At 33.9% G+C, this 12,772-nt stretch overlaps 1 protein-coding gene across 1 annotated transcript; it reads left to right on the forward strand.

Moving 5' to 3' along the window:
* The first annotated feature begins 2,370 nt into the window (after positions 1–2,370).
* Positions 2,371–8,866, forward strand: LOC127090980 (uncharacterized). The gene is made up of 7 exons (XM_051029465.1): positions 2,371–3,878; positions 6,086–6,503; positions 6,717–6,861; positions 6,955–7,070; positions 7,199–7,277; positions 7,950–8,183; positions 8,317–8,866. The coding sequence occupies exons 1-7, from the start codon at positions 2,795–2,797 to the stop codon at positions 8,638–8,640; spliced, it is 2,400 nt and encodes a 799-aa protein (XP_050885422.1). The 5' UTR covers positions 2,371–2,794; the 3' UTR covers positions 8,641–8,866.
* Positions 8,867–12,772: the final 3,906 nt, after the last annotated feature.

Raw genomic sequence — 12,772 nt, forward strand, 5'->3', positions numbered from 1 at the left:
TTGTTTTGTTTGAAACACAGTTTGATTTTTTTTCTCGAAATTATGATTATTTTGAATTTAAAAAAAACATGTTTATTTAAAAAAATCATAAAATACAAATTCAAATAAACTTTTAAAAAATATAATTGCAACTTAAAATAAATACCGATATTTGTAATGTCTATTCAATTTAGTTTTTCAAAACGAAGAAAAGATGTTCAAAATAAAATTTATATTTTAATTTATTTAATTTTTTAAATTATCAAAATGATTTTGAGGATTTAATCTGTTCATTTTTTTAAATTGATAGATTATTAATTTTTATCAATTTTGACTAACTTTTATTAATTTTATAATTTATCTATCGATCTAATCAAATCAAATTGATAATCTCTTTGATTTTTATATCATCTAATTCGACCGATTGATTTTGTCAAATTTTTAAAATAGGAAAAATATGAAGTAAATAAAGTATCAAAATTACTGTAATATAGAGATGGGGCTAATTGCCCACTTTTTATAGTCAAAAGTTTGTTTTACAGAATTACAGTAACAGTTTTGTATTTTGGAGTAAGAAAATTTAAAAAACAAGCCACTCATACATTGATACACACAGCCCTAGAATAGAAGTTCCAATCGCAGAGTAATGTGTGGTTAATTGCAGACGAAAAAAACCATACAAAAAACAAGTTGCAGATGGATAAGCTTTAGAAACTTTCACTTTATATATTTGATTGAACCGAAAGTGGTTAATTAATAATAATATAAAGTACTAGTAGGTTATATTAAAATAAATAAATAAAATCGTGAATAACAAGAATTGCAAATTTGCAATGCAATGACCCTACAGACTAAGTTCCAGTTTCGGTCCCCATGTCCCCAATCGTCGTCCTACATATTGCTGCGTCAGCTACTATCCATTCGCCACATATTTATCCCTACCTTTAATATACACTAAAACTATAATACACATTTGAAATTTTAGTAACAATAATCTTAAATAGATAAAAAGGAAAACTACATCAACAACATTTATTCAAAAGTTCTCCATAAAAATAAGATAAAATATTATTATTTCATGTTCCTTTTTATTTACTTTTTCTTTTAAGTTATATATTATTTTTAATAAATATATTTTTTAAATAATATATCATTTATATTATTAATAAAATATTAATTATTTTATAATACTTCTTATCCTCTATTACTTTAATTTTATAATTTCATAATTTATTTTTTCATATTATCATAAAAATATTTAAATATAACAAATTATAAAAAAAGTTCAAACAAAAATTAACATATCTAATTTGTAGAGAAATACTTGTCCAAACCCATATTATTAAAAACATTCAATAAAAATTAAATTTATTTAAAATATAATTTTTTTTTAAATTGGATTCGTTGTGATTAGGAGGTAGAGAAGGTGCAAATGATGATTTTCTATCTCCACCCGATCCTTCAATATTTTCTCCATCCCCATCCCTGATCCCCATCAAAGAGGAATATTATTCTCTATCATCATCTCCACATAGAATCGGAGATCCATAAAGATTAAATCTTAAAAAATATATATCCTTTTCGATCAAAGCTATGACATTAGAATTTCTTTATTATTATTATTATTTAAAAAATATATATTTTTATCTTTATTTAAAAATAAAAATAAAAACATATTTTGAGTCAATAACAAAAAAAAAACATTTGCACTTACAAAAACATAATCACTAATTTAATAATTTAATAAAAAATAAGTTGTTAATTAAAATATAGAAATACAATTACCATAAACACAATCAACAAAGAAAATGGTTGTTGTTATAATGATAAGACCAGAGGAGATGATGTATGGATGAGACAAAAAGAATTGAAAAAAAAGAAGATGATATCATATCTAATATTTAATAAATGCATTTTTTTAGGATTGAGTACTTGGATAGTGAAAAATGAAACAAGAAAATAAAATGATCCATAATATATTGATTTTTTTATAAAAAATATGCAAATTATATAATTATATATTATATAATATTAAAAAGTTAATTAATATGATTGGAGTCTAGGGAATCTGAAAGACGGAAAATAACTTCTTATTAATGAAAATCCCCGATTTCAAAAGTTTTAGATAGATAATCACCACGAGGATATCGTTAATGTGATATGACAGATATAATTTTTTTTTAATTAATAAAAAAATTATGATTGATTATATGGATAATTACATGGTATAGTTGTTTGAATTAATTTTTTCCCCTAATTTGTATGCAATTGAAGAAAAACATACATATAATTTAAAACCAATAAAATATTATATCTATATGAAAAGAATAATAATTTTCTATTATTGGTAAGACTATTATTTAATAATATATTCTATGTTTTTGATTTACTTTGTTGCTCTTGGAACTGATGTTTTTATTGTTCTGCTTCCTCTGCCATTCATAAAACTCTGTCCAAAACCGAAACCACCGCTTCACTCTTTTTATCTTTTCCCAATCTTATCCAAATTCTGAAACATTCACTTTCTTCTTCTTCTTCTTCTTCTTCTTCTTCTTCGTTTTTCTTTCACCGACCAACCAAAGAACCTCTAGTTTCTCTTTTGTTTCTGCATCAAAATGAAACTAATCTTGAACCAAACTATTCAATCTTCATCGCTTTTCTGTATTCAAATATAGATTCTTTTTGACTTATCACTCTATCCCTTTCAATCCCATTTTCATAACAATCTCTTGATTTACTCAATTGTTCTTCCCGTGTTGTTGTTTCTTACAAGATAGTGTAAAAGACTGTTACTTTTTCATAGGGTTGATCAGAGATGGTGTCTGCTAATGACCCAGTTGAGTCTTTCTTCAATTCCATTCAAGTTATGAAGGAATCGCTGTCGCCACTTGAAGTGGGTTTTCGAAAGGCGGCCAAGGATTTTGAGCATTGTTTTGCAGGTGCAAAGAACAGTAGGGATGGTGTTTGTTTAATTGCTCAAGTGAGAGATGATGGTGATTTTCAGATCTGTGATGTTAAGAAGAAAAAAGGGTTGTCTATGAAGGTTCCTGTGAAGGCTTTTTTGGGTATGTTTTCACAGAATTCGGGGAATGTAAATAAAACTCATGTTGTTAAGGAAAATGATTCTTCTTGCACCAATTGCTTGCAGTTTTCTGTGACTTGGTCTTTGTTGGTTAATGGGTTTATTCAGTCTTTGCCGATTCCTTTTAAAAATGGGAAGAAGAGGTTGCAGAAAGTGTGTGATGAGGATACTAATAAGGAAAAGTATTCATGCATGAAGCAAACTTTTTCATCATGTGAAGGGAAGCATAATGAGTCTAAGGGTCAATTTGTTAGAACAGTTAAGGAAAAGGTTGTGAAGAGGAAAGATGAAAAACATGTTTCGCTTGAATGTCTTATAGGTTTTATCTTTGATCAGCTATCTCATACACTACAGAGTCTTGAACATGGAATGAATGGAATGCAAGAGAAAAATGAAGTTGGGTGTGGAAAAACTTTGTTGCATTCTGCTCCTTTTGATCATGTGAATGCATTCACTAGCTTCTTGGAAGGGCACAAGGTGAATGTGAATGGTTTCTTAGGGAATTTGAATTTTGCAAAGGTGGGTGGTGTGCCAACAAGTGCAGCTGGAGAAGAAATCACTACACAAAATGAAATGGGAGAGGTCGGTAATGATGAAAATAAGGAAGAAAATGTGGGTATTTTGGCGCAGAAGGTTGCCTCGAACATATTCAGCATTCCTTTAACAAATGTAGAGCGTCTAAAGACTACACTTTCCACGGTTTCGTTGACAGAATTGATTGAACTGCTACCGCAGCTTGGGAAAACATCGAAAGACCATCCTGATAAGAAGAAGCTATTCTCTGTACAAGATTTCTTTAGATACACAGAGTCGGAAGGTTTGACATCTTACATATGATAGCAATAAGTTTTTAATTTTTGCTTGCAACTTGGGTTATTGTTTAGTAGTATAACATAGAACCCTTCGATTATGGTAGAATATTATTACTATTTAAAATTGTGGATAGGAATAGGAATAGGATGTGGAACTATCATATAGTATGAAGCTGAATGCCGGGTAGTAAAAAGTCAATTAGAAAATAAGATTAGTGTTGGAAAGATGGTAGTTTTCTATGATATGTTAGTGGACATACAAGCAAAGATAAAGTTAGGAATGAAACCTATTCAAGGTGATATAATATAATCTCATATTCTTAGGTGGTATGGAGTTTGGACATGTGTGGAGAAGACCGACAAAAACACTGGTAAGAAACAAAAGATTGGCTAAGGAATAGTTAATTAGTTAGCTATAGCGGAAAATCAAGAAAAACTATTAGTCAAATTGTTGAAAAAGATTTGGAGTTAAATGGTCTATCATTAGATATAATTCATGATAGGATATTATGGCGTTATTTGACAGACATGGCGAACCCTCTATAGTGGGAAGAGACTTCATTTTCGTTTTCAGAAGTTCAACAAGACGCCCAACAGGGTAAGATCTTTTGAAATACCAATCCAATGAGCCAGGCTGGAATCTGTATATGCACATTTTATAGTTTTAAAGGATCTAATGTATGACATATGATAATATGAGTATTAGCTAATAATTGATGTTATTTATTGAGGGCTTAAAAATAATGAGTTAATATTAATAAGGTTAGTTTAATGAATCTTCTTAATTCAGGGTTCTATTGCCCTGAGAACATAATTTTGTTTTGTAGAATGTGGTTTGGAAATGTCAATGAGCAACCAGAAAAGTTTAGTCATTCTTGGACACTGGATCTGCCTCTTAAAATTAAGTAGGATATTTAAGGGGTGAGAGAAATAATAGTATATTTTGCCCATTCATGTATAAGGAAGACAGAAGTTAAAGTGGCCTTTTCCCAATCTTTGGAGGAGGCTGTGTCCTTTGCTAGAACTTGAAACTGCCAGATTGCAAAAAAGAATCTTATTATTAGATATGAATATGATACCTTCATGGCATCTTGACAGGATCCCAAGTAGTGTTATCAAATTTCCCTGCCATACCCGCTATGGCGGATTTACATGGTGGTTTTTGGGCTCGCCGCAATGGTAACTATCGGCTGCTATTGCGGGTTTTTCCGCCATAATCCGCAATAGCGGCGCCGTAAAGCAGCCGGTATGGCGGGATTTTGCCTCTTTGCCATGGACCGCCATCCGCCATCGACAACACTTCCCAAGATAGGATCCCAAATTGGGAACCTATCACATCTCATCATGTACTACCATCTTATGAGCACATATTGAAGTCAATGTAGGACTCGAGCTTTTGTGTCTTCTTTATTGCATCTTTTCACATATCATATTTCCATATCTATGATAATGGCATGTTGACCATGAGCCTCCAATTTTTATAAGATGGTGATATGGAGATGTGTAAGTAATGGGTAGATGTTTTGTTACTTTACTATCTGTTGTGTATATTATTGACCTCTATAAATATATCTTGATTTTGTATCATTGAAAATATTCATAAAAGGTGACTCATTCCTATGAAAAGACAAAAATGAGATCAAAATAAATAGAGAAACTAATAAACACAAGACAAAAGAAGTGGATTTCCCTGCCATGGCTTAATACTAAATCATCAAATGACTCCATGGTCCATACTAATGTTTTTGTTGGTCTTGACAGTTTTCAAACCAATTCTTGATGTTTTAAGTGTGATTTTTTTTGTGTGTTTTAGCTAGCAGACATTTCAAGTAGAAAAAGAACAAAGGAAACAAAAGAAAACATATTATTATTACAATTATTGATTTATGGATTAGTGTCTGGGAATTATGGCACCCAATCTCTGTGTGACCAAATTTGCAATTAGTAATTAGCAATCATTTTTTACTAATCAACCAAAAAATCTTCAATCTTTTTTGTGATATTTGCAATTGGTATTGCAGTTTTAATCTTTTAGCCTTTTTGCATCCTGGTCTCTTCCTACCTACTCGGAATTTATGTTATACATGATATTAGTTGTAAGGTATATTTTTGCTGATCTGTTTCTGATTCCCCGTTTATTTGTTGTGTATATTTTTATTTGTTGTCAGGAATGACACGTTGACACTTCTTTTTCATTTGCATTATCATACAGGGAGGAGGTTCTTTGAGGAGTTGGATAGAGATGGTGATGGCCAAGTAACTTTAGAAGATCTAGAAATTGCAGTGAGAAGGAGAAAGCTTCCACGAAGATATGCTAAAGAATTCATGAGCCGTACTAGAAGTCACTTATTTTCTAGGTCTTTTGGCTGGAAGCAATTCTTATCATTCATGGAACAAAAGGAGCCAACAATTCTTCGTGCATACACTTCCTTGTGTTTAACCAAGTCAGGGACATTGAAGAAAAGTGAAATATTGGAGTCACTAAAGAATTCAGGACTGCCTGCAAACGAAGACAATGCTGTTGCGATGATGCGATTTCTAAATGCAGACACAGAGGAATCTATTTCATATGGACATTTCCGCAATTTCATGCTTCTGCTTCCCTCAGATCGTCTTCAAGAGGATCCTAGGTAAAACTAAGAGGAATATTATCATGTCATTGTTTTTTGTCTGATCATGTTCAATACAAATGAAATTATTGAACATGATTATATTATGAAGATGTGTTACTGTCAGTACTTTAGTTAATTTCCGTATCGGCTCAACTTCCACCACCAGCAATGATTAAGATTCGTCCTTCACTGTGATATTGATAACTGTTTTTGTTATGATTAAACATTCAGGAGTATTTGGTTTGAAGCTGCAACTGTAGTTGCTGTTCCACCATCCGTCGAAATTCCTGCTGGAAGTGTTCTAAGATCTGCATTGGCAGGCGGCCTTTCTTGTGCCCTGTCTTGTGCATTATTGCATCCTGTTGATTCAATCAAGGTATTATTTAGTTAAACTTAATGATTTCTGTAGTTACCGCATCATGATCATGATTTTTACCTCATCATTCTCTTATTTGCTGTGTTATGTTAGACTCGAGTACAAGCATCAACCATGTCCTTCCCTGAAATAATTGCTAAGCTGCCAGAGATTGGGACACGTGGTTTATACAGGGGTTCAATACCTGCAATTCTTGGACAGTTTTCAAGGTTGCTTATTAAATCTCTCTGCTACTTTCTTTTATCTTGAGAATATGAGCTTCAGTAGTACTTTATCCTCTCAATTGTTGAGTAGTGCCATTTTGCTTTGAATCTCATTCTAGCTTTTGTAAATGTAGCCACGGCCTGCGAACTGGGATATTTGAAGCAAGTAAGTTGCTGTTGATAAATGTTGCTCCAAACTTACATGAACTCCAGGTAATTTGTACACCCTGTTTCCTATTATTTATATTTTAGGCCAAAATTTGGACCAAGTATATCCTAGAGAGAGAGAGAGAGAGAGAGGGAGTTACTTTAATTCTTTGACTCATTTTTACTTATATTTTGTTATAGAGAGATGGAGAGTATGTCCCATTTTCTATTATTTATATTTTAGTCCAAGTACATTCTTTTGTTCCACACTTTCAGGTTTTCTTCATTATATAATTACTAGGTATTAGTTAAAGTTGTTGCATTATTGAGAAAGCGGTGACAATATAACCAAACTACTGAATCGTAATTAGATGTAAAAGTTGTTGCATTATATTAAAATTCTCTTAACGGAATCGCTTAGCTCCTTATCTTTATTAAAAGGGTTATGCTAAAGACGTGCCCTTGTAATTAAGAGTGATATATATTACTATATAATATCCTTATTAAAATTATGCAAATGCTTTCAACGGACGTGCTTATACTTGATAGATTAACATTTTTTGAACATAAATTTACATTTATTAACACTTGAAAATTTACTCCTTTCACTTGTAAAAATATCCTCTCACTAGATACATAATTTGTGCTTGACAATAGGTTCATTATATTGTTTGAAAGGGTCTGGTTTGTCAGTACTTTTCTAAAGTTTTTAAGCCTCACAGATTAGTATTTCTGTAGGTACAATCCATAGCATCTTTCTGCAGCACGTTTTTGGGCACAGCTGTGCGAATCCCCTGCGAGGTGTTAAAGCAGAGATTGCAGGCTGGTATTTTCAACAATGTGGGCGAGGCTTTGGTTGGGACTTGGCAGCAAGATGGTCTTAAAGGTTTCTTCCGTGGAACCGGAGCCACACTTTGTCGAGAGGTTCCATTTTATGTTGCTGGCATGGGACTTTACGCCGAATCTAAAAAGGTGCATAAATTTTGTGATCCCTTGTGCTTCTTGGTTTTGGATTTGTCGATAGAATTTTCTGAGTTAAGCATTATAAATTCTTTGAAACTCATTCATCACTCTCTAAAATGGTGTATTGTCATGGATGTTATAGGGTGTCCAAAAACTACTAGGACGGGAACTCGAGGCCTGGGAAACAATTGCAGTTGGAGCTTTATCTGGTGGGTTGGCAGCCGTTGTTACAACTCCGTTTGATGTGATGAAAACTAGAATGATGACTGCGCAGGGTCAGTCTTTGTCAATGACCATAGTAGCCATCACTATACTCCGCCACGAGGGACCCCTTGGCTTGTTCAAAGGAGCAGTTCCTAGGTTTTTTTGGATTGCTCCTTTAGGTGCCATGAACTTTGCAGGTTATGAGTTAGCAAGGAAAGCCATGAATAAAAATGAAGAGGCTAAGACTGGAAATTTAGAGTAATGTGTCACACAGTCTCATGGAATTTGAGTTTCTACCAGTGAGGTCATTGATGCTGTGGCTTCTCTGAATTACACATTTTGTTTCCTTTTGTTCATTTTATACTTTCTGACTCTGCCTTTTGTAGCAGCAGGTTTTCTCTTTTGAAAGAAATATATTCATGTACTACCTTGTAAACTAAAAAGGTTCAGTTTATTTTCTTCATCTGATGTACATATTTCAGCCTTCACCATTGAGTTGATTTGAAGTCTGCTGTTTTTGTTTGTTATAGGGTAGTGTCATTTACCATCAACTTCTTATTATATAATTATTAGAACAATTTCCAACTGAATGATACAATACAAGATGATTAGACAATTTCTATTGCAAACTCATCAATGCAATCGACTCAACGAGTATATCTTATTGTACTCAATAATAATGACAACCAATACTTCAATAGTTCAATGCGCTCCATCAATAATTCTCTTTTTAAGTTAGACAAATCGGTAGGAGTCTTGTTATAAATGGCCTTGTAGTTGTCTGCAAATCTTAGTTGCTAGTGAATTTTATGGCATCAAAGGTGGTGGGATCGTTTCACATGGATGATTAAATTTTATGGCATCAAAGGTGGGATCGTTACATGGATGCTTAAGGGGGTGGATCATTTCTAGCTGGGAAGAATGCTCATCCGCCCCATCCTTCTCAAAAGTTGTGTCCTTCAAAACAAGGGAGGACCTCACGCTTTGCTTTTGGATTTTATAGCCCCGGGCCTCCTCGAGGGCTCGCCTTCGACGTACCTCTTACCCCCCTTTGGTGATCTGGACGACTCTAAGGGGTTGTCTATTCCTGTTTGTTCCTTGGCGCTTGGTCTGTTCCTTGGCGCTTGGTCTTTCTCTTGGTTAGACGCTTATTTTTTTCGACCAGAGGGATTTCTATGCAAAACGAGAGAAGAAAAACATAAGTAATCTAACCAACAAATCAATCTCAAATAAAAGTTATTATAATATTAAATTTACTCATATATTTATTTATCTCACGTCTAAGATTATCATGGTATGAGAATTCATGACCTTAAATTCGTCCAAAAATTGAATTACTTCATTCTCATTGGATGTGAGGTAATTAAAATCATATAGGTGAAGAATGTCATTCGTCCTAGTCGTGACCATATAGGCGTCATCTCGTCCCCTGATTCTCACGAACTTGTCTCTACAAATTTTATAATGATTAGAATAAGATTTGAAATGTGTTCTTCCAAGCTGTTCCCCAACCACCTTTAATATTCGTCTTGATACCATAAAAAGAGAAAAACATCCATGCGGTAGGATAAACTTTCAGTCGCTGGCATATAATTTAAAACTCCAACCATTAGACAAAATCTAGGAGGGGATGACATTGACAACCTTTAGAACCTCCGCCTCAAATGGGGAAAAGGGAACTTGAACCCCTAAATCGCATATAACAAAGATGTGTAGGTAGAAATAAGAGTTGGGAAAATTGTCTAAGGTTGTTTATATCACCCTTTTCTACCTTAGAGCACGCCTCCATGATAATTTCTTTCTCACCGCCTGAAGAGGAGAGATTGGCACATTGAAAGAAAGTTATCCTCTTCTCACTAGTATAATAGGTCTCGAAATTCTCGACGCCCTTGCGTTCTTGATCAGAGACCGCCACTTGTGCTTCTTGAGAAAACAGAAGAAAATAAGGAGTCATTATCACTACGACTGGTAACATCACTATTGAAACTAGCGAAACTCTCATAACTACGAATGTGCCTAGCTCCACCAGTTTGTAGTCAACCGTCCCATCAGGATGCTTGGCATTTATATAGAAATGATTTCAAATATCCATACACTTATTGCGAGTAGAAGGATCTACTAGGATGTCACTCTCGTCTAAATCCATAATTATCACAATAAATGAAAAAAAGGAGAAGAAATAGTAACATGCCGATACTTGCAAATGGAAGGAAAATACACTCTTGAGCGATTATGAGGGAGCTCTTAAGAACTTTGTAGACGAGGATATACGAAAAGGAAAAAAGGTTAAGGTTGAACCCCTTTTATAAGGATTTAAAGCTTAGTCGCAGGGTAATTAGTGGTCTATCTCTATGTTCCCCAATAATTATAAAAGATTTCTCACATTTCTGACACATGTGAGGAATTAGGGTCACTTGGCTTCCCAAGGCTAAATTATCATTGATCATATTTAATATTGTGTTGCACTTTATCTGACGTCTGAAGGTGTTTATATCAATTGACGTTAGAGGATTCAACTAATTGACATCTGGAGGTTTACCTCAAGTACACCTAAGAGACTCGCCCAAACCACACCTAAGGGATTCACCCCAGGTACACCTGCGGAACTCACCCCATGTACACCTAGGGGATCCCCCAGGCCATACTTGAGGGACTCGTCCAAATGAGAGGAGGCGATTAAGCTAAATCACTTTGATATTTTTAAGCCCTCGCGCTTGAGAGACTGTGTACTGGTATATTCGTAAAGAAGCCATAAAAGAAGGTATAGGGGTTCTTCATGGACAATGATGTAATACATCTCCCATACTAGCTTCCTAGTCGCCCATTTATTGGAGCATCCACCAATTATTTGTAATGGTCGCTTGTCGATTGGATTAGTCGTCCGTTTATAAAAATGAGAGAGATGAAATGTCCTTGTCCATAACGATGTGAGGTCCCGGGAACATCACCATCACTAGATTCCCTAATAAGTTCTTGCATTTCTAAGTAGTCCTTTGTATGCATTGACATGTTGTCGTAATTGAGTTTGTGACCCATGCTGATGTAGTTGGGTTGTGTTGATGGGGTTGTTGGTGAACAATATGGTTGATTGAATGATAACATTAGTGTGAATGATTCATTGGAGAAAATAATAAATGGTTCTTGTGGTGTTTGATAGCCATATGTTTGTTGCGTGTTTTGGTATAGTGATGTTTGGGCGTTTTGGCTATGGAAGGAGGAAGTGTTAACGTTATACGTGTTCTTGGATGTTTTGGCTATGGTAGGATGATGTGTTGTGGGCATATGGATGTTGTGTATTTTGATAATAAGCATTTTGTTTGTGGTGGTATAGGGTATGTTCTTGGTTTAGTGGTTGGGTGTCTGACATGTATTGATTGCGGGTCGATAACTTTGTTGGGTAGGGGATTGTGTGTAAGTGGCCTGGTAATTTTGTGGGGGGTTAGATGTTGATGCTTCTTATGTGTAAGTGGTTTTACGTGGGGAGTATAAATATCTATATTCGGAGAAAAACTCAATTGTAACTGATTTGTATCAATACATATAATTATTTGTTGGTTTAGATTCGGTTGGCATGACTGCGTTGTTTAAGACTCGTTGACGATGATGCCTTTATTGACAACACTCAACTTTAGCGAAGTCTTTCCAATTGTCAAAGGTCCATTATTCATTAACTTTACATTGATGTTCATTGTTCATCGAGACATTTCCTTGCATCTATCTGATGTTTATAAAGTCATAAATGTATTCAGTGTGTACAATAATAACTTCCAGTGGTAGCAATATAGGAATATTAACATATATATCAAATGGACATAATTTGGCACAACAAAAATATGTGAAGAAAAAAAAGGTCGCCCAACAACATGCGTATTAGAACCGAAATGGATACGGATGGCAAAATGGTAAGATTATGTGGTATATACCATCAACCCGGACACACCAACAAAATCAACATAAACACCCCTATGACAACGACACACGAACATAAAACACGCCTAAAACAAAAAATAAAAAAATTAACACCATAACATATCTAAGAGATTACAACAATTAAAACAATATCATGTGATGCAGACATCATATCCCTAACATCATTGTCAAATTTAACTCGCACCCACATACACTGTATATAATTATTTTCATCCGCAATAGAGATGTATGAAACAAATCTCTCATTACTTCTTATTCTTTCACCATCATTAATCTGTCTGTCGAACCAACGCTTTAAGTTCCTCTCAAGTTGCTCAAAACTCTAGATGTTCCAAAAATACATCTTCATCGGAGGCTTGGTTATCGAAAAACATACATGCTCGTTTCTTTTAACAATCATGATAAAGCTAGTAAAGAAAAGATTAAGAAGAAAATGAGAAGATGTGTGGAGTAAATGGTAGAAG

This window comes from Lathyrus oleraceus, chromosome 6 (genome assembly GCF_024323335.1).
Source record: "Lathyrus oleraceus cultivar Zhongwan6 chromosome 6, CAAS_Psat_ZW6_1.0, whole genome shotgun sequence".
Classification (NCBI taxonomy): domain Eukaryota; kingdom Viridiplantae; phylum Streptophyta; class Magnoliopsida; order Fabales; family Fabaceae; genus Lathyrus; species Lathyrus oleraceus.